At 42.1% G+C, this 22476-nt stretch overlaps 2 protein-coding genes and 1 long non-coding RNA gene across 3 annotated transcripts in view; 1 reads left to right on the forward strand and 2 right to left on the reverse strand.

Moving 5' to 3' along the window:
- LOC144064796 (exostosin-1) overlaps positions 1-22476 on the forward strand; it is a 37161-nt gene that overhangs the window by 11463 nt on the left and 3222 nt on the right. The window contains exons 3-9 of the mRNA XM_077587603.1: positions 17900-17993; positions 18237-18344; positions 18784-18903; positions 20468-20600; positions 20805-20923; positions 21276-21371; positions 22315-22404. Of these exons, the coding sequence (XP_077443729.1) occupies positions 17900-17993; positions 18237-18344; positions 18784-18903; positions 20468-20600; positions 20805-20923; positions 21276-21371; positions 22315-22404 (760 nt within the window). The remainder of the gene's footprint in view (positions 1-17899; positions 17994-18236; positions 18345-18783; positions 18904-20467; positions 20601-20804; positions 20924-21275; positions 21372-22314; positions 22405-22476) is intronic.
- On the reverse strand, positions 8140-9838 carry LOC144064802 (uncharacterized). The gene is made up of 3 exons (XR_013296900.1): positions 9671-9838; positions 9301-9340; positions 8140-9213 (listed from the first exon to the last, which is right to left on the reverse strand). It is a non-coding gene; the product is annotated as an uncharacterized LOC144064802 (long non-coding RNA).
- On the reverse strand, positions 12222-12906 carry LOC144064803 (pleurocidin-like peptide WF3). Its single transcript, XM_077587614.1, has 4 exons — positions 12857-12906; positions 12700-12800; positions 12601-12619; positions 12222-12440 (listed from the first exon to the last, which is right to left on the reverse strand). Exons 2-4 carry the CDS (start codon positions 12797-12799, stop codon positions 12365-12367), a joined length of 195 nt encoding a protein of 64 aa, XP_077443740.1. The 5' UTR covers position 12800; positions 12857-12906; the 3' UTR covers positions 12222-12364.

Below are 22476 nucleotides of genomic sequence, written 5' to 3' on the forward strand. Positions count from 1 at the left end.
CCAGATGAGGGGATTATTCTCACATTCTCACATGCTGTCCAAATAATTGTTCTCCTTCTGTTTCCGCTGCTGAAAATCACACGGCTTGGCCTGGCAGCTCGCTAAATGCGCGCGGGGATCAGCGCATGTGTTTGCGAGTGGATATGTCGTGATTGTTTTGTGTGGCGGGTGAGTGTGTACATGTGTGTGTGTCTTCTATCTATTTCTGGAAACCAAATACCAGTTTCAAAGATGGCAAAGTTAGTAAGCATGGCAAATGCTTTAGGTTACTCGTTTAAATAGCTTACCATTGCTAGTAGTAAATAGTCAAAACAATGTCTTGATTTTGGTTGTAATGCTCAAGTCGCTTTCAAAATGCTTTCCAAAACTGCAATGTAAAATTAGAATTGTCAATGTAATTGTTTTTCCCCCATTCAAATTAGATCAAATTAATTATAATAAATTAATTGCCTTTCAAAAGTCCTCAGTAAACATGCCGTATTGAAATAATGGACTGGAAAAACCTTGATGAATGTTTCTGCGGTAGGAGTTTATCCATAAATCACTTTATCATGGCTACGCTTTACTTAGTGCATTCTCATTTGTACCTCATTTATGGGAATAATAATAATACGGAGAACGTGCAGTGCAGTCTTGTTGAGTGTCGGTAGTCCAGGTAGTAAAAGCGTGAGTAATTGATGGCGAATGAGTAAAGTTCATTAGGCGTGTGTGCGGGTGGGTTTTGCGCTGGGGCGGGGAGAAGAAATACATTTCATTTCATAGCTCATTAACCTAATGGTGGCTCCGCTCGGTTCTCGGCCGCCTCCTCGGCTGATGATTTAATTTCCAAGGCGTGAAAGTCCACTTTGGGCGATTTGGTTAGCAGCACTCAAGCCCGGGCGACGTCCACCAAATTAGTTGTCGGAAATACGCTCTTGATTTTGTGGGAATACCTTTGAATGATTCCATTTGGATTTAGGTGTCATTTAACACATTTCAATTCGTTTACGGCACATGTGTCAAAGTGGCGGCCCGGGGGCCAAATCTGGCTCGCCGCATCACTTTGTGTGGCCCGGGATGAGTGCCGACTTTCTGTTTATGGATCAAATTAAAATGAAGAGTATAGATGTATATTAAATTTCCTGATTTTCCCCCTTTTAAATCAATAATTGTAATTTTTTAATCCTTTTTTTCTGTGTTTTTAGTTCAAAAATCATTTTGTAAAATCTAAAAATATATTTAAAAAAAGCTAAAATAAACATTGTTTTAGATCTCTAAAAAACTGAATATTCAGGGCTTTTAAACCAGTTCTTTTAATCCATTTATATAAAAAATAATCTAAATATTATATCTAAAAGGGTCCAGCCCACGTGAAATCGAGTTGACGTTAAAGCGGCCCGCGAACCAACCCGAGTCTGACACCCTTGGTTTACGGCATAGTGGAAGCTCATTTTTTTGGTGGCTAATTCATTCCAGGAAGTGTAAATTACGCCTAGACATGTGAAAAAAATAACCCACCCCCCCAAAAAAACAACAAACCCACTAGATCCGTCGTCCTCTTCATCTAAACCTCAAATACGCTGACTTGAATTCCAATTCCCCTTTTCCTCGTTCCGCTCACGTGAGTGACGGCGCTTGCATGGTCACTGTAAATGTGGCGAGCGCACAATGACATTAGAAGGATTTTATCCATCTGCCAGAGAGACGCATTAACCTTAAACTGATATTTAAATGTCACCGTGCGTGTGTGCGCTCCAAGCATAATATAAGAGCGTAATTAGACGTGGCCTGAGCCTTTCCAGTAATAGATTTTACACTCGTGCACATGACTAATTCGTGGGGGTCAATGTTTGCAACAATTAGGCCCAATTACTAAACAGCGCCACCTGCACCTTGGCACTTAACCACCCTTGCGCAACATCACATTGGTATTTGCACTATTGAATGATAGCTAAACTGTTAGCCCTTTGCATTAGCAACAACCTGAGAAGTAGGTCAAAGGGTCTATTTGTTGATAGTTTGCTTTCTCTGGTCCTGGACCAAAATCTGGTCTTTTCTGATCTGGACTTTGTTTTGCTTTTCACATTGCAATTTTTGCAAGCGACCCACGATTTGACAACAAACCCAATTGCAAGCGTTTGCGGCTTATTTGGCGAATCAGAGGCTATCGACGCAACGTTGAAATATCTAGAACAAAGGAGTCAGACTCGGGTTGGTTCGCGGGCCGCGTTAACGTCAACTTGATTTCATGTGGGCCGGACCATTTTAGATATAATATTTAGATTTTTTTTTTTTATAAATGGATTAAAAGAACTGGATTAAAAGCCCTGAATATTCATTTTTGTAATAGATCTAAAACAATGTTTATTTTAGCTTTTTTATATATATTTTTAGATTTTACAAAATGATTTTTGAATTAAAAAATACAGAAAAAATGGGTTTAAAATATTACAATTATCGATTTAAAAGGGGGAAAATCAGGAAATTTAATATACATCTATACTCTTCATTTGAATTTGATCCTAAAACAGAAAGTCGGCACTCATGATTTACTTTCGCGGGCCACACAAAATGATGCGGCGGGCCAGATTTGGCCCCCGGGCCGCCACTTTGACACATGTGATCTAGAAGACCTTCCGTATCTTCGTCCTTCCATCTCGAACGTTTCCCATAATGCCGGTGGCTACATATCTCAGTCCACTTGGTTCTTATTCAGACCACAGACTTTTTAAGTTTGGTCTGGACCAAACGGGGCAGGTGCAAATACACCTTAAGTTCCGATAAATGGAATGACCCCCATTGTGGCTTTTAAAAGTGAAAGTCCAGTCGTCATTTTGAATGCTTGTACAGGAGTTCGCGATCTTCCTCCCGCGCTACGCTGACGAGCAGATGGCGTGCGCAAGTGTGTGTATAGGTGGGTGCGCCAGTTCCCTAAAAGTGTGTGCTCAGCACGCCGACCGGTCGCCCGCTGGCGGGCGTCCAAAGGTTTGACAAATGGGATGTGACCCACAGGTGGCGCATATTAGCAGAGCTTCCGCGAGGACTAGCGTGCTCGTGGAAAATGTTGGTGTGGCATTCAGGGGAGTTGACTTTTGGGATTCCCAACTCTTGTTCAATCTCTCTTAATTTGAGTATTGAAGACAGTGCGTAATCTTAAAAATAAGGGGACAATGTTGATGGTTTTCTAGTTGTTTATTGCAAACCAGTTGTGTAGCAATGAACTTGTAATCTTTAGTTCTTTAATCCTTGAATGTGTACTTTGTTCATCTTCGTGTCATTCATTTTCTGTGTTCATATAATGTTAGGTTTTAAAGATGGACTGTTATTTGCGAGAGGAAGCTTGTGCTTGTTTATTATGTTAATAAAAATACAGATCCTTTCAAACTAAGTTAAGAGCAAAACATCTTTAAAGAAATCGTGACAATCGAGATTCATTATATCCCCCTCCAGACACAGTCCAGCTTGTCACTCGGATTGATTGACAGCTGGGTGATGTTGAAATAGCCGAATGACGTTAAAACGCACTGAAGGTAACACATGCCCACGGGTTAAGTTGACGTAATGTTTTTATTTGGTGTCGCCTGGCGCTTGCCTTCTTCGCCTGTGGCTGATTGGACAAATCAGGCCAACAGATGCGTTGTTGTTGTTCACCTTCCTCGCTGTCGCCGTTCTGTTTATTTCTATTTTGTCATTGACCGCCAGCCCTCCGTCGTTACGTCTTGATTGATGGGGCTGTGAACCCCCCCCAGACCGGCTCTCGGACTGTTTACACTCTGCTATCACCTGAAACGTAATTCCAACCTGTATTTTTTTTCTTTAGTTCTTTCGTTTTGACATGATTCAACGTCCCTAATCGTGCTACATTGGGCTAGGTAAGAAAAAAAGTCCGTTGTTTTGACGGCTGCTAGCCACAGCACGCCATCGCTAGCGGCTATCATGCTAGGAGGAACCCGTAACCTTCATCTCCTCCCATGTGGGATGATCTGTTTACTTCACCGTCGGCGTAGTATGTCCGTTCAAATCGTTAAAAAGCACTCCTCTTCGTTCGAGTGTATTTCCACTGAAATGTATAGAAATAGTTTAAGGTAAATTAAACATCGTATTCTTCATCCTTTGCCTTTGGCGGTAGCCAATGGGTTATCAAAGGTTGTGGGAAATCTTGCCTGTCGGGCACCAATTGTTTGACTTGGAAGCTCCCCCGGGGCCAATTAAAAAATATCTGGAGATGTCTTCAAATATCTTAAAAGTTGGAGGGCGTTTGTTTGAGGAAGGTGACTCATCAATTTCCCTCCTAAATCTTCCTTTCTCATCTTCTGAGGCCAGCAGAGCGATGTAATATGATCATCATCTCAATCAGCGGGGAGTGAAAATAAATGAAATGGGCTTTACCAATTGAAAATGAGCCGCAGGACCGGGCCCGGGTCAATTATCCGCCGACGCGCTCCGATTAACAGAAATAATCGCCGCAAAGAGCGGGGAAAAAAGGCCTAGAGAGCCAGACGCCCAAGAGCCCATTTTCCCAACGTTTCTCAAAGTTTTGATTAAGAGTTATTCTAATGATAAGCTTTGACTTGAGAGCAAAAATTTGAGATACAGACGCTCCCCTACTTACGAACGAGTTAGGTTCCGAGCGATTGTTCATAAGTTGAATTTGTTCGTAAGTTGCTCAGTGCTATATTTTGTATTATAATTTATATTTAAGGCCTATATAAGTATATTGAAGGTTTATATAAGTGCATTTGTATGTTTAAGGCTTGTATAAGTAACACGCATTGGTTTGTACTGAAAAAACATTTAATAAAATGGAGAGAATACATACAGTACTGTATACATACATTAGAGAGAGAGAGAGAGAGATTTACTAGAAAGTGGCCGAAAGAAGCTATCTAATGACGATTGCAGTTTTCTTTTTTTCATCATAAATGATGCGGTAGCACTGTATGGCATCATTCAATTGATTTGCAAACTTTGTGCAACGTTCAATATTTGGGTCCTGCTGCTCGATCTTTATGTTTATAAATGGTACTGACGGTCGAACGATTCAAGTTGTATTCCCGTGCAACGCGCATCAAGCTTCGTTATTATTGCCACTCATTTCAAATGAAATGGCTTGGCTCTTCCTCAATAGAAGCCTTTCGCTTTTCACCAACCATATTGAATAATGGATGCACGAGATATTTAATGATACAAATGAAAAAGCTTTTTTGCGCACTGGAGATACGTTCAGAGCGCCAGGCGTCGGTATTAGCGGGGGAAAGAAGTACTACTCGGAAAAAGGCGTGCAATACAAAATCGAACTGACGAACATTTTTCCACATAAACGCAATTTGCAGACATGTTCGTATGTACCGTTGTTCGTAAGTTGTATGTTCGTAAGTAGGGAGGGGAGCGTCTGTACAAGCAAATAACTCCACTGTTTTACTCCCAAGAGTTTGCCTTCTCCTACAGTACTTGTATTTTTTTTCAGTTCTGGTCAGACCGCGCTAGCCAAACGTCTGCGTGATGGATGGCCTCTATATTCTCCGACGCCGTGCCTCCTCCGGGCGCCGCACCTGGGAATATAATTGAAAACGCCCTCCGCTTCCTCCATTTTCTTTGGCGGCGTGGCGTGCTCTGCCTCTTCTTTGGCACGTGTGCAACAATAGCCACTTGTTGTCAAGACAAGGTACTTGTACAATGTTGGCGGAAAAGTTCTCAGTCAAATTGCCCTCACTCTGTTTTAAAAATAGCTAAGCCATCGACTCGGTCCGCGAGGGTCCCGGAGAGGGAACGCTCATCATCTGTCTTGATTCATCTCCGCGGCGCCCGTGTTAGCGTTCAGTTATCTCGCCACCGTCCGTCTCCGGCCGACCGTTGAGGGTTTTCGAGGCACGGGAGAGAGGGTGATTGACTATACCAGGAAGTCGAGGCAAATGGCGGCCAATCAGTAAACGTAGCGTGGACATAATGGACATTGAATCGGTTTTATCGCCAACACATTTTAATCCCATGTTGGTTTCTGATCTTCCTTCCTTGAATTTGCATGGTCTCCCCAGGCGTATGTGGCTTTTCTTCGGGTACATCCCCACAACATGCTAGGCCAAGGGTGTCAGACTCGGGTTGGTTCGGGGGCCGCATTAATGTCAACTCGATTGCATGTGGGCCGGACCATTTTAGATATAATATTTAGATATTTTTTTTAATAAATTGATTAAAAGAACTAGATCAAAAGTCCTAAATATTCCGTTTTTTATAGATCTAAAAAAATGTTTATTTGAGCTTTTTTTCTTAGTAATGGGAAATCTCTTTTGATGTTCCATATTAAAGTGGAAAATAGAAAATATTTTTATATATTTTTAGATTTTACAAAATTATTTTTGAACTAAAAACAAAGAAAAACATGGATGAAAAATTGCAATTATTGATTTAAAAGGGGAGAATCAGGAAAAAATAATAATAAATGGATTAAAAGAACTGGATTAAAATCCCTGAATATTCAGTTTTTTTATAGATCTAAAACAATGTTTATTTTAGCTTTTTTAAAATATATTTTTAGATTTTACAAAATGATTTTTGAACGAAAAACACAGAAAAAATGGATTAAAAAATTACAATAATTGATTTATAAGGGGGAAAATCAGGAAATTTAATATACATCTATAATCTTCATTTTAATTTGATCCTAAAACAGAAAGTCGGCACTCAGATTTACTTTCCCGGGCCACACAATATGATGTGGCGGGCCAGATTTGGCCCCCGGGCCGCCACTTTGACACCTGTCTGCTAGGCTATTTGTACGCTCAACTTTCTCTAGGTAAAATAGACGCCAAAGGAGAAGACCGCCCCCGCTGTTTCCCCTCGATCAGCAGAAACGATCGCTTTACCTGCGGTGGGCAACCCGCCGCAGCCAGTCATAGCTCGCCATCGATTTCTTTTGCGCCGCCGACAGACTCCCCGCCGGCGAACCAGATGAATAATTCACGGGACGCCGCCGGCAGCGTCGGTAAATAAATACTTAACTAATATTGCGCCGCCGCAAACCGCAGGTCTCGATTTACCGCGACGCCAGTCCGGAGGGCAGACGCCGCGCTAAACATAAATACCAAGTGTGTATGAAAACGCGCGGTTAAATCGAAGGCTACGGAACGATTCCTCGATATTGGCGGATTCAAACATGATTATTATGTGTTGTTCCACCTAAAGTTGTTTTTAAACGCATTTAAAAAAAAAAAAACAGCTCCCAAAGAATGACTCTCGTTAATCACGGAATGGCGCTTTAAGAAAAAAAAACGCCACAAAAACACGCCCCGATGCACATTAGCGCTCCAAACAAAAAGTTGCGCTTCCGTTCGGCAGCCAGACGCTATAATTGCGGGTTGCGAAGACAGCCGGATTGTCGGCGGGGGTAAAAAAGAAGAAATAAATCAAATAAGAGAGGAAGTTGAGTGACGGCGCGTTCATTAGCGCCGACGCGTTGTTCTCGCCGGAGTGACGGAGGGTGACACGCCTCCATTGTTGGAGGCCTTTTATTTAACGAGAGCGCCGTTATTGTGCGTTTTGACTGGCGGAGAAAGTTGGCGCCGACCTCTTTGTGGGGGGGGGGGGGGCGTGGTTTCTTTTGGATGGACACTCGAGAAAACAACGAGACGAGACGCTCAATTGGACGTCTGTTGACGTACATGGCAGTGAGCTTGATGTAGTTGTGATGAAATTTATAGATGATCGTTAACACCGAGTAATCGTTCATCAAATCGACAAATATTTAGTGAATTTATTGTTTGGAGGCGTTGGTCACCTAAAAAAAATTGTGCAAATACTCGTCTGTTTTCTTTTATGTATTATTGTGTTTATTACTTTTTAGAAATATGCCAAAATATATCAAGTAGAGAAAAAAATAATATTTATTTATTCCTCTTTAACTCTTCAGCTTATCACTCATTTTATTTGATATAGATGATCAATTTGCTTCTATTTGTATTCATTTTATCCAGAAAAAAATGCACATTTAAAAACGTAATTTTAAATATGCACAACATACTTAATATTCATGTTCTTTGATATAGATGATTAATTTTCTTCTATTTGTATTCATTTTATCCAGAAAAAATGCACATTTAAAGACATTTAATTGTAAATATACACAACATACTTAATATTCATGTTCTTTGATATAGATCATCAATTTTCTTCTATTTGTATTAATTTTATCCAGAAAAAAATGCACATTTAAAGACATTTCATTTTAAATATACACAACATACTTAATATTCATGTTCTTTGATATAGATGATCAATTTTATTCTATTTGTATTCATTTTATCCAGAAAAAAATGCACATTTAAAAACATTTAATTTTAGATATACACAACATACTTAATATTCATGTTCTTTTTGTTTCCAGTGCAAAAAAAGGTCCAAAGTAAAGCGTGGAAAAATACATTATTCAATGATTTGACTCATCACAAAACTAATTGGCCATGATTCAATTTTGAAACAAATCATTTGTGGCAAGCCCGTCATAAATATCACACCCGGCGTGCTTACGGTATGTAAACGGAGAAAGTGGTCGGCGGGATCGATCCACGTCCTCGCTGGCTTCACGTCGATAAAGAAATCTCCGCTTACCCGCGCGCTCGTCTTTAACCTTGACGGCGTTCTTTACGCGCTTTGGCTCGTCTATTATTTAGCAGCCGGCCGGGCCGCTAACACGTAAACAAGCGCCGACAATGACACCGCTGACCCCCCGATTAAAGCCACCCCCGAAATACCGCCGCCTGCCAAGACGGGATTCAACCGGGTTCTCCTTTCCCATCGATTTGCGCAAAAAATAAACTCAGAAAACGATAAAAGTTGGACACCAAACATGCTGAAATGAGCTATTTTTAGTTGGGATTTTTTTTTACTGTAATGGTGTAACTATTACTGTATTTTACTCGCATATAGGCCGTATTTGTCGCTAAAAAATGATGCGTAGGCGGCTAACATTCGAGAAATTACGGTAATATAGAAACATTTTGTTACTTGTTATCTTAACTCGTGAAGTGGGATAAAGTTGCTTCCCGAATAAAAAGCGGGACTATTTTTTTTACATTTTGCTTTATTTAGGCAATGAGCGGCAAGGCAAAAAAGTTTGGAAGATGCTAATTTCTTTGCTAGCAAGCTGTAAAATATGTACTTTACTATACTCTGGTTTATTTGTCCACGATGACGTATTGCTCTTCCGGCGGCTGGTCCTGGTTCCGTTGACTGTTCTCCCTGGAAAAAGGTTGTTATTAATTAACGTGGATTTACATTATTTGGTCTTAAATTTGCATTTACTACTAAAAGGAGTCACGTGCTTACCAGGCAGGTCTTCTTTCCTCACGGACCCTGTCTCTGTGGGCTGAGATAAAAAAGACGAGGAAAAAAATTGTGCAAATGACATGGACATCCCATTATTATTATTTATTTTTTCTTATTGTTGGCCATCATATTTTGCGATTCAAAATGTGATGGTCTCAATTATATGGACAGTAGTGATATTTTTGGGGAATAAAATTACAAACACAATTTGCTGAAAAAAACCCAAATCAACTCAATTTTGCAACAACATTACTGTAAATTAACAAAACAACCACAATCCGTAATGTACTTTTATTTAAAAATAAGCACATTTGGATCAAATTTGAAATCCCAACTGAATTCTTGGCAAAAGCAGAAAGTGGGCGTTTACCTCGCCATCCCTTCCTGGCTCCTCCGAACACGGCCTTGGCGCCCCGCCACAGACGTTTAAAGAAACAGTCGGCGGGTTCGGCCATGAACACCACCAGCGACAACACCAAAAACAGCGTGAGGTACTTCATGGCGGCGAAAGTGACGCTCGTATCGCCACTGCTAGACAAAGACGCCTTTAAAAAACAGCGGAAATGTTAAAAATCCCTGGCAAAATGTCAAATTCTATAGTTTGGTCGTTACCTACCCAAGTCGAGACGAACTTGGTCAAAGTCGATTGCGCTTGGAACGTCGCTTTGGCTTAAATAGGAGGAGTTTTTTTCTCAGGCTTTGCCGCGGTTCTGCTCGCCCGAGTGGAGATCTGGCGCCATCGCGCCGGGTTTCGAACCACCGGGCGCCACTTCTGCTTGCGGTAATGTCGTGTCACTTATCACACATCGACACGTTGATGTTGAGGGAAGTTGAGGAGGTTTAACTGGATGACATTCAAAAAAGAATACAAATAAATACATATAATGTTATCGTGTTTTTGAACATATCATTAGAAAACAAAAAGATGTTTTATTCCACCTAATAAAAGTACTATATTGTATTTTAGGGGCACTTTAGGCACTTTTCTGCAACGATGTGGATATCGAAATAACATTTTAAAATAAAATAAAACAATGTACTTTACAAGTTATTATTATTCAAACCCCAAATGAAGAAAAGGACGTTTACAAACTTAGTTTTATACCCAACCAAAATATTCATCATCGTTTTAAAAGTTTAATGCTGGCATTTTTGTTGTTGTTGTAACATAACGGGAAAGCTGAATTATAGAATTGCAAAATTACAAAAGAACCCCAAAAATAATTTGAGCAGAAGTATATACAGTGGTACCTCGTCATACGACCGTTCGTCATACGGAATGCTCGTCTTACGGGGGAAATTTCGATCGAATAATTCGCCCGTGATGCGGTCAAAGTTTCGTGATGCGACCAAGCCAGGTTGCCATGGCATTTTTTTTGGCATATCTTTCGTGTATAACAATATTTACGAGCACCGGATGAGCTATTCAGACCAGGAAACGCACAACGCGCATGCGCGGTGAAAAGAGGGCTTTCTGGGTAATGAAGTATACTCGTGCTCGCAAAAGTATCCCCGGTAGCAACTCTATCATAGGCGCCGTTCGAGGGAATGCGAACACAGATGCTACAAGCTAAAAGGAGCCGCTAGCCAGCGCCCCTGAAGCTCCCATGAGCAGCGGGGCGATCGCTGATAAAAGACTCTGCTCGTTGGCTGCTCATAAGAACATCGGGGGCACTGGCTCGCAACAGCATCCCCGGTAGCAACTCTATCATAGTCGCCGTTCGAGGGGATGCGAACACAGATGCTACAAGCTAAAATGAGCCGCTAGCCAGCGCCTCCGAAGCTCCCATGAGCAGCGGTGCGATCGCTGATAAGACTGCTTGCTGCTCGTTGGCAAGTGGTCGTGCGTTCTCCGATTGTGAGGACATTTGTGTGCATCATTTTCGGAATATTTTGAAGGGAATAGTACGACAGCAAACAGCCCATCGATAGCGAACGTGAGGGTGGAGTGTTTGTTCTGTTTACGAGTGCGTTGTGTGGAGGAAAAAAAAAAACGAAGCCCCTCTCCCCTCGGCGAAATCCGGCCAATTTTAGTTAGATTAAACACTTTATTTCTATTAAACCACTCGTTATTTATTACTTTGTCAATATATGTCGAATTATAAGAAATAAAACTTTTTTTTTCAATCCAATATCCTGTTTCTGGTGTTTTTTTCAGAGAGTTGGAACGAATTAAATTGTTTCCCATTCATTTCAATGGGAAACTTTACCTCGAGTTACGAGTAACTTGTCATACGAGCTCAGTCCCGGAACGGATTAAGCTCGTATCTCGAGGTACCACTGTAGTTGATTTTGATCATTTATTTACCTTGAGTCAATATATTTAAATGTAAAAAGAATACAAATCTTGGTGAAATAACAACTCAACAAAGTAGGACGTCTTGTATTACAAGCATTTTTATTTCAAACAAAACAATATTACCATAATCTCCATTGTATAAACGTGTTTCTATTGATTTGCATGATTTCTTCAAAATAATTCTATACAAATTTTCCCTGCTAATTTCAATGCCTAATCATTTTTTAATGTATGCTTTCCTTTCTACGCAATTAGCATATTTGATACACTTATTACTGGTATTGATGTTGTTGCACTCAATAGAACTTTTTGTGAATATTAGATTGATTTTAATATATCTGAGCACTTTGGCAGAATAGTTGTGGTTGTTGTTGAAAACATTGAATAGCATTTATTTGATTATTTTCGACTTATTGTTACTTCTGGGCTACTTTTTAAGTACCAGCTGTATATGCACTTTATTCAGGATCATAAGTATTGTTTTGCAGTAGTATAAAAAAGTGTTTATGAGAGAATAGAAAATGTAAAGATTTAAATTTAGCGCCAGAAAACAATTGGACTTTATACATAATGCCAAAAATGTGGATATAAAGACCAAACATTAAAAAAGAGACACCATGAATCCAATGACATTGCAGATTTATTTTCTATTTTCGTCAAGCTCGAGTGGCTTTTCTATGGCAAGCATTTTTTCCAAATTTGATATGATTTGATCAAAATCAAAAAGCACCACTCGTGAACGTTTTCCATCGGAAAAGGCGCTAGCTAATTATCCGCAAACTCCAAGGAACGCTTGTCGACCTCCACTTCTTCTCCATAGACGCTATCCGGGTGGATCATCCTGCGGGCGGGGATTGACATCCATGGACGTCCCATCCATTGGAAGCGGGAAGGACGGCAAGCGAACAAACGCCGGCCCTCCGCCCCGCCTCCAAATGATGGGACGTTTCCTAGAAATAATTCACATCGGAAGTATGAAAAGAGTCCGTCTCAAGTCTTACCTGTGAATCATCCCGATACCTAGAAAACAAAACAAAAAACAGTTGTTCAAAATATTTCAAATTATTATTTTTTAATTGAAAAAAAAGTCCAAAACATACCATGGGTAATCCCGTGCATGAGCATGCCCAAAAAACACTCCCCGGGCTGGGCCAACAACACCACCAAGACCACCACCAGAAAGGCTGCCGTCCACTTCATTCTAACGTAAAAAAAATTACAGTTAAAAGCAAAAAATTTGTATTCGATTTGACTCACCTGACCAATAATCGTCCAAAGCCTCGCGATCGATTGACGATTTGTGCCGAAAACTGAACGCTCTTGGACCTTAAACTTCTCTTTTTATAGTTTTTTCTAGGGGGAAGTGGCTAAGTTGTCTTGTGAAATGACTTTGGATTTTTTTCTTCTTCTGCTTGGCTATTTTCGCTAAAGGCAAAATTTGGTTTTATTACATCGTCAGTTCTAAATAGGTGATTTGTTCATGATTATAGAGCTAAAAATGTAAATGTGAGAACGTCCAATTCTTTCAGGATTTGGATAAAAAATCATTAATATCGATATTTTCCCAGCGAAATGAGGAAAAGTTGCAATGTCATGGCCTTGCGACCATTCCTCGATTAGCATCTTATCGTCTTCTAACATTTTTCACACATTTGTAAGAGGAACTTGGTGCACAAAAACAAGTTTTTACTGGTATTTTTTATGAATTTGAAATTCTTACATGTGAAAACCTGCCGTTTTGGCTCTTAAGAATTTTTCCAAACAACTTTGGCTTAATACTCGCCGGAGAGCGAAATGATAAATGAAATCATTATTCATACTTTTTTTTTTGGCCTTGATTGATACAATTTATTCACTTTTACCATTGTACGTAAACCTCGCGAATCAGAAGGCAGCCTGCTAATTAGCACCATCATGTCGTCTTACTGATCGTAGATTTATAGAATAAAATGTAGGGTTGAAAAAATATGTCATAGATAAATACAATACATTTTTCCCTCCTGTTTTGATGCATTTCTTTGACTTTTTTGAACATTTTTTGGTTAAAACCAGAAAATAACAAGCTAACTCTAAGACTTAAAGGCTAGCAATGACAATAGCAATTTAAGTCAGATTTTTGGGGGGTGGTTTTTGCTTCAAATATTTTTTTTGTAAGCTCATCATTCCATTGCTACTATTTCCCCCAGTTCAAAAGGATTGGACATCCGTCCCCGTTTCAAAAGTTTCAGCCTCCTCTCCACTTTAGTCTCGTTAAGGCGGCGTGGCGACTTGGAAAGAAGCCACGACACCGATGGCACCCCCAAAAAAACGCCGCCTCGTACCCACGCGCCTCTCCGAGTAAGTCAGACAATCATTTCTTGGAAATAGGAGGGCTGAAATGAAGCCGGCGGTGTGCGCAATGGATTGGCCACGGTGGGAGGGGAGGCGGCTGGGGGGCACGCCAACTGCTGGCTCAGGCTTTTAAAACACGCTAGCTAGCGCTCCACCTCATCACGGCCGAGGGAAAACGATGAAGAATCCACCAGTGGAAGCCGTGTGACTCTCTCATCAACTGTGCTATGCCGCACTTTGGCTGCCCGGGCGCTAAAGCATTAGCTAACGCCAAGCGCTTATCAACTCGACGCTAGTCTTAAAGGGTGAAGTGACAAAGCGAGGTTAGGTTGAAATTCGGGGCACGCGCGATAGCCATTGTAGCGCTACGATAGCCGTGTCAGGTTTGAAATCAAGTACAAGAAGAGAGGCATTCCGAGTCTTGACAATCACACGCTCCGATTTTAGGCGCTCGGGGGTGACCCGAGACCATCGCTCACGTCATATTTTATCGGTAACGGTAGCTCGACACTCGTGTTACTGACTGTACTTCACTGTCAGTTCATTAGGTGGAAAAGGGAAAACAAAAGAGTAGATAAGGGAAAACAAACAACTCTCACTTTCTCAATTCGGCGTAAGGATTCTATTAGGTTCCAAATATTTTACTGCTTGTGATTTGTGCTCATGTCTTTTTTCTTGATCTCAGCTCTGAAACGTGAACACGGCTGGAAAGGGGAAAACAGGAGGGTGCAGCTGAGAAAATATAATTCTAAAGCATCCAAAAACACGTTGCCAGAAAACTGATCTTGAACTGATTTTCAACCCAGGACTCATTTCGCAATTGTCGACCCATTTCCTTAGGTGGAAATGGGAAAACGAGAGCCCAGATGAAATATGCATCCACTGCATATTATTTCTAGCCTCACAGTCCCAAAAATAAAAGCTCAATTGTTCAACATGACATCACTCTGTAGGATGTTCCCTTTGAAAATGGGAAAGTGGAAGCGGGCCAAATTTAGAGACAAAACAAACTCCGGAAAGCCTGGAACAAATAGTTCTTCACATCCGGCGAGGGATAGCATCTAGCATCTCTCGGAGGCGACCAGTCTATCGATTGGGACGCGGCGACTGCCGTTCTCTGCTCTCGGCGGGTGGGAAGCTTGTGAAGAAGGCCGCCCACCACCACGCCGGAAGATTCCGCTCATTCCCTGGCGAACGCCGTTCGCATCAAAGCTTGTGACACACATAGACGAACGCGAAAAGCGTTTATAGTCGGAGAACATCTCGAGGTTTGCCCAAGTCCTTCACTCAGGGGTGCCATGGTACTGGCAAACTGGCAAAACGTGTTGTTTTTTGCCTCAGCGCTAACGAGCGGGGAGTGACGGAGAGGTCCGAGTTCAATTACGTCCGCCCCGGCAGCTTCAATTAGGCGTGGCGGCGGCAAAATCGATACGAGGACTGATGACGTTCCCGGGTTTTTCATTCCTCATCCGCCGGCGACGCGCAAACGCAACACGCCGGCTTGGTAATCATCAGTCGTCGGGCCGACGAGAGCGAGCGACGCCGTCGATCCGGCGCCCCCGGCCGGCCCGACTCTCGCCCTCTCGGTTTCCTCTTCATCAATAATGAAAAACGGACGTCGCCGCCGTCTGCCTCCATTTGTCATTTTTGCCACGTGTTGTTCGGAAATGTCAACTTGACGCCCAGAGGAGAAAAAAAAACACTGTTGCTTTTTAGTTCATGGCTTTGAGGGGATTTACGCACCTGTGCGGAGAAGACGGTGAGCCCCGAGGGGCGCCGCCGCCGATTGGTCGACAGCGGAAAGCTTTTAGTTGTTTTGAACGCCAGGCTCGGGGGAGAACATTTTTATCTCTTAAGGACCCCAAAGTCATCGTCCATTAACCGCTGTGTTTTTTCCGTTTCGTGTCAAAAAAATATTTCAAAATCCACTCGGAATTGACCTTCCGTAAAAGCTCCGCCCCATTTTCAGACTCGATATAATTTTTCTGTCAACTATCGCAACAAAAGTGTACATTTTGTGACCGTTTTTTAACTTGACCAGCGCAGCATTGTGTACCATGTTTTTGTATTTATCTACTATTTCTCCAATATTGAATTAACGGTTGCTTTCTCGTACTATGATTGGTCAATGGTGGTTTTTAGGCCAGTCTTGTTCCAAAGGTCTATTACACAGGTGTCAAAGTGGCGGCCCGGGGGCCAAATCTGGCCCGCCGCATGATTTGGTGTGGCCCGGGAAAGTAAATGATGAGTGCCGGCTTTCTGTTTTAGGATCAAATTCAAATGAAGAGTATAGATGTATATTAAATTTCCTGATTTTCCCCCTTTTAAATCGATAATTGCTATTTTTTAATCCATATTTTCTTTGTTGTTAGTTCAAAAATCATTTTGTAAAATCTAAAAATATATTTAAAAAAGCTAAAATAAACGTTGTTTTAGATCTATAAAAAACTGAATATTCAGGGCCTTTAATCCAGTTTGTTTAATCCATTTATTTAAAAAAAATCTAAATATTATAACTAAAATGGTCCGACCCACGTGAAATCGAGTTGACGTTAAAGCGCCCTGCGAACCAACCCGAGTCTGACATTCTTGGTCTATTGGTAAAGTCAAGTTTCCCCACCCTTAAAACTGAAAGAACGCTAGTTGATTCGCGCTAGCAAGCGTCTTGAAAGGCAGCTAACGAGCTAATCCATAAAATCAATTAGCCCTTTGCTCTACGTTTTTTAAGAGAAATCTTTAACTGCTTCTCAAAGTCACTTTTCAACGGGACCTGGCGTCCAGGTGTGTGTTTGTGTTGTGTGTATGATTCCAGGTCTGGCCTGAGGAGATTTCAGATTGCCACCTAATCTGTCTGGGGATCAAGATCACCAGCAGACACCTGCATGTTGCCTCATGTGTGTGTGTGTGTGTGTCAGCTTCAAAATAAGACGTTTAAGCATCTGACGTGTCCCCTCAAGGTCGCTCGGAGGGGAAGCCATGACAGACCAAAGCCCGAAGATGTCGATTAGCTCAATGAAGACCTCCGTCGTTTAGCCGAATTCTGCCAAATGGCCTTTCCATTTGTTCAGGCCATCGTATTTTATAAAAAAAACAGAAGACCAAAAAGTATTGAGGTTACTCATTATCATCGTACTTTGAAGTCTTCTTGTAGGTCATTTGAAAATCTTAATCTTGAACAAATACTCTATTAATAAGTCCTCCAAATGACTTCATCCATTTGGTTTCCAAACTCACTTTCTTGGATTTCTCAACAACAACAACAACAACAACAAGCAAAAAAAATCGGTATTTCCTTTCATCTAAATGTTTAATTAAGGCGCGCCTCTGCAGTCAGACGTCCAGTAATGATCTCTCTAATGGCGGCTTGCTGTGTAAACTATAAATGGCATCACCAGTAATTACTGCAAACAGGAAGCGGTGAGGAAAGTGCACACAAACACACAAACGCACAAACACACACACACACACTAAAGGAAGTCAAAGTGTTGTCCGACACGCGGTCTCTTTTAGGTGTAATTGTTTTGTGTGTGTTGTCCAGAAGAGTTGTTTAAGGAAAACAAACAACTGGCATTCATTAAGGAGTTTGCGGGGCTCAAAACTTTGCTCGTTTCGACCATTTTAAAAGACGAGCCGCGCCAACGGAGCTATCAAAAGACAAATGAAGCCAGAAGCAAGTGTACTTTGTCACTTTTTTGTAATAACAGTGTTTTAAGATGGTCAGTCAACCCCTCCCGGTCAAGATGATTGGACTAGCAACCCCGTCAATGGTCCTGAAATTAGATGGTTTAAGGAAATAGGAGTAGGAAATTCATTTAATGTACCTAATTTATTTCTTTTATTGGCATTTCAATGGATTTGAAATTTGGAACAGTTGAAATGTGAGTTATCCCTAAAAAGGTGATGTGTCTGAATCAGGATTATTGTTCCAAGATGGCTGAATTTGGTCAATCTCTGTGTTTGTGTGTGAAGGTTCGACTACCAGGAGCTTCTTCACAACTCCACCTTCTGCCTGGTGCCTCGAGGACGACGCCTCGGGTCCTTTCGCTTCCTGGAAGCGCTGCAGGTTGGATTTTTCTCTTTTAATGCTATGTTGAGAACATTTGTTTCGGACACAAAATGGCCTCCAAAACCACCGGAAAGGATGAAAACACGCCTCGACGATCCTTCTCCTTCAAACATCTCCGTCGCCATCCCGTGGGATTTTTCTCCCCCCCGACTCTGACATGTCTTTTTATAGAACCTCGTCATTATTTTCTACGTTGACGGAGGAACAATAACAAGAGCAAAGTCTCCATTTTCCCGGCAGGCGGCGTGCATTCCCGTCATCCTCAGCAACGGTTGGGAGCTCCCTTTCGCCGAGGTCATCGACTGGAGGAAGGCGGCCGTCGTCGGGGACGAGAGGCTCCTTTTGCAGGTGGGCGGGGACAAAAATAGGGCTTTTGGAAGCCATTTTCTAGGCCATTTATGCAACGGAAGGCTCAATTATTATGAGAAATGGAAATTAAAGTGCGGGTAAAACATGGGAGAGTTCAGATAAGGAAATCATTGATGAAGGAAAAGTTTGGGAAACAAATATGTCTGGGGAAGTTCATGGAAGTTCATGCTGGGGAAAATCAAGATGTTTTAGCCAGAGTGGAAATGGAGCAAATCTGACGAGGGGGTAAAAAAAAAATAGAGAGAAAAACTTTTGCTGCTTTAAATCAAGTCAAATATGGTTGAGCATGAAATCTGCTGCTCCAGATGACAAATATTTTTTTTAAAGAATTATGTTTTAGCAGCCGTCCTCCATTTTGAAATCTCCGCCATCTCTGCTCATCAAAAGAGTCTAAGAGTGTCGATCCGTCCCCCCGCAGGTTCCGTCCATGACTCGTTGGCTGAGCCGCGACCAGATCCTGCTTCTCCGTCAGCAGAGCCACTTCCTGTGGGACGCCTACTTTTCCTCGGTCGCCAAAATCGTCCTCACCACACTGGAGGTCAGTAACCATGATTTTTTCTGACTGCTGGTCAGGGTGGGCAGGGGTTTTTGTTTTCCTCCACCTCTCGCATTAAAATGAAAATGATCAACTACATCATAAAGTACTGACAAATGGTCTTATTTTGCGAAATTACTCTGACAAATTGGATATTTATATACCTTTGACCTCATTCCCTGAAATTTAAATCACCCTTTTCATTGAATATGACAGAGATGGCCTGCTGAATAATTAAGTATCCCTTTATTTGTCCTTAACTTAAAGCTAGAAATTCAAATTCGCCCTGTGACTTTTGACCTCATGACCCAACAATGTTCTCACTTTTTTTACCAGTTTCGTACCGCAACAATAATATCGTACACGGACTTGGAGACAAAAGCGTTGAGGTAAAAAGGGCCATTTTAGAAGAGTCAAGTGAAGCTCTCGCATAGCCAACATCAGTTCCCGCGGTGGTGGACTCGCTATTTGCTACTCGCTAGCACGCCGGCGGGCTTCCGTGCGGAGGGAAACAAAGCGAGGGGAGCCGCAGTCAAGGTTTGAGCGTGGGCGGGCGGACAAACGGACGAACGGACGGACGTCCTCCAGACAAGCAAACTGGAGGCTGTAAACAACTGGAAGCCGAGTGGACGCTCGGGCACTCGTTATTGTTCACTTTGTGCTATTCTTCTTATTTTCTGCTCCGGGGAAATCACAAACCGCATTCATCACAATTGATATTGCGAAGTTTAATCGACACATCGTATTCACCGCCGACCACTGGATCGTCATTTCGAAAAACTCATCATTTTTTTTCCTCCTGCATTTGGCTATTTTACAAAAGGTGGAGAAATGTCTCTAAATATCAAGTTAGCTTCTCTCGCCCCCCGAAGACATTCGGCACTGACATAACTCCGCCAACGCGGTTGACCTTGGCAAAAATGGCCGACAGACACGACGGACTAAGCAGCTAATGGATTCCTCATGTTAGGATCTGCACCCCCGCCACTTTGCCGCTCCCCCGGGGTGAAAAAGCTACAATTATCTCCCGCCTGTCATGACATCCAATCCATTTGAATCGGAAAACTTATTACCAAAAATATTTGCTCTTTTAAATATTAAATTGAATAGGATTAAATACAAGACAGAATTTTTTTTCACTTTTTGTTTTGCTTTAGCACTCCAAAAAAATAAGATAAAAATAGAGTGAGACGTTATAGTCAATTAAGTTCCTGTTTTTTTCCTTTTGTATTGAAAAACTCTAAATAATTATATTTTAAATGATTAATATTGACAGTTTTCCCCTTCTAAATATTAATTGTCGTGCACAGATACGAGTCTGAAATTATCACTTATTTGGGTCTTTTGCCGCAAAAACGCACCTTGTGGAGAAGCACTACCAATTTCGTCGTTTCTGGGTATAATGACAATTAGGCTTTTTTGTCGAGTCAATGATGACAAAGCCTATGTCCGATTATTAGGATTATTATTATTATTATTATTGTATCATGGATGGAATATAATCAATATCGTATGGGTTTTTTTCACGTTTGGCATGTGACATAATCTACAATTTTTTCCCCTCCAGATCATTCGGGACCGCGTGGATTGGACCGTGTCCCGAAACCGACTGATGTGGAACTCCCTACCCGGCGCTCTCTATGCACTCCCTCAGTACTCCAGCGACCCCGCACGCTTCCCCTTTTACTACGCCGCGCTCGGTGAGAAGCTAAAGCGCTAACAAATGCTGGATTTTAGCCGCTAACTTCTGTCATTTAAAAATGTACAGTTGAAGTAACTCCAAGTAGCATCATTTTTTTTTGCAATGCTATCATTTTTCTTCCCTGCCTTTTTTTCACACAGAAATCACCACCACTTGACATTCAATGTTTTCCTTCCATTCCTACAAAATGGCTATTTTATAGGTCAGAAGCCGCCGCCGCAGTTTAGCGGCGTCATCCACGCGCAGAATCCGCTGCCGTCGCAGCCGTCCCCTGTGCTCAAACTTATCATCGCCGTGGCCAAATCCAAGTTCTGTGCGCAGGTGGGTTAAGTAAAAAAACAGTACGTACAGTAATACCTCATTTATCGCCGTTGTTAGCTTCCAAAATCTGCCGTAAATACGTAAATACTATGATTTGGACTTGTAACTGCACTGCCCTCTTGTGGCCGGTGAAATACTTGCCCCCCAAATTTCATGTATGTATTATTCTTCCTACACTGTAATCTTTCATGAATATTTTGGCCTATTAAAAACGCAACGTGGTGGATCCACCAAATGGCAAAGTATTACTGTGTCCGTCCGTATCTGTAGCAATACCTCTTGAAATGTGGTGCTTATTTCCTGGATTTATGAGTGTTTCCTTGTATTTTGTGCTCTCTTTTGGCCGCTTTAGATTGTGGTTTTATGGAACAGCGACAAGCCTTTACCTCCCAGGAACAAGTGGCCCTCCACCAGCGTGCCTCTCCACGTCATCAAAGGTCACGGCAAGGTAACGGGACTCTGTGTAATTTTTTATTTTTAGGCCCACCCAGGGAAATACTTTTCATTTAGAAGTGGCGCGTAGATGCAAAAATATGGGATTGGGACCCTAATTGAATATCTATCACTGTCAATATCACACATAACACTAATTACATTGAAACTAAATGTTTCTAACATTGGCTGCCATTGACAGCTCGACTGGGCTGGACAAATAGATGAATAAATGTGGGGGGGAAAACACAACATGAACTAATGGCGGCCCGAAAAACACAAAATAATACGTATATAAGTCGCAGGCGCAGCCAAACTACGAAAAAAAGTTAGACTTATAGTTCGGAAAATACATAAGTTGGAAATAAGTAGCAAATATGTTCTACGTTACTTATGTTCGATTTTAAATCATGGCAAAGTGACTTGGTGGCGCATTTCCATCAGGTTCCATATTGAGCGTCTGTTTTCCGTCCGGACTGAGTAAGCACGCCGTCACCCCCCGCCTTGCCGGCCGCGGGTGCCGACGTTAAATCACAGCCAGTCACTTCCAACATGCCGAGCAAGCGCTCTGGCCCGCCGCGTCGATATTATCAGCCGCGCCGACTCCGGCGGACATAATTCAGCGCCATCAATCAGCGTTCAACTCGCCACGCGTGCGCTTCGCTCTTAAACGTTCGTCCCGCCCGCTTAGCCGTGACGGAAAGCGGCAAAGGTGGAAAAGCCGAGCCGACGGCGATAGGCGTCCAATCCATATAGAGCGGGAACCCGGGCAAAGATAAGATCGGAGATCATGGAAGACGCCGGGATCTAATCTCGGACCCGAGGCGGGGAGTCTCGACGCCAGCCGTGGTCAGAATTCGTGAAATTTGACCGCCCATTTTGGCCTATTGGCGCTAAATGGCGCTCTTTGTTGACTATTGCACACGTGCCAGAAACAATATATTTTTTGTTCCGAACAGACAATGAGTGGTCGTTTCTACCCGCACGACGTCATCGCCGCCGACGCCATCCTCAGTCTGGACGAAGACTCGGTCCTCTCCACCAATGAGGTGAGCCAAAATCAGAAAAGAATTCTGCAAATGTCGCCCTTTAAAATATTAGTAACATCCCAAGAAGAGAGG

The sequence above is a fragment of the Stigmatopora argus genome, chromosome 19 (assembly GCF_051989625.1).
Source record: "Stigmatopora argus isolate UIUO_Sarg chromosome 19, RoL_Sarg_1.0, whole genome shotgun sequence".
NCBI classification, from domain to species: domain Eukaryota; kingdom Metazoa; phylum Chordata; class Actinopteri; order Syngnathiformes; family Syngnathidae; genus Stigmatopora; species Stigmatopora argus.

Excerpts from the sequence above, each read along its gene's own strand:
- LOC144064803 (XM_077587614.1), bottom strand. The coding sequence starts at position 12,799 with ATGAAGTGGACGGCAGCCTTTCTGGTGGTGGTCTTGGTGGTGTTGTTG.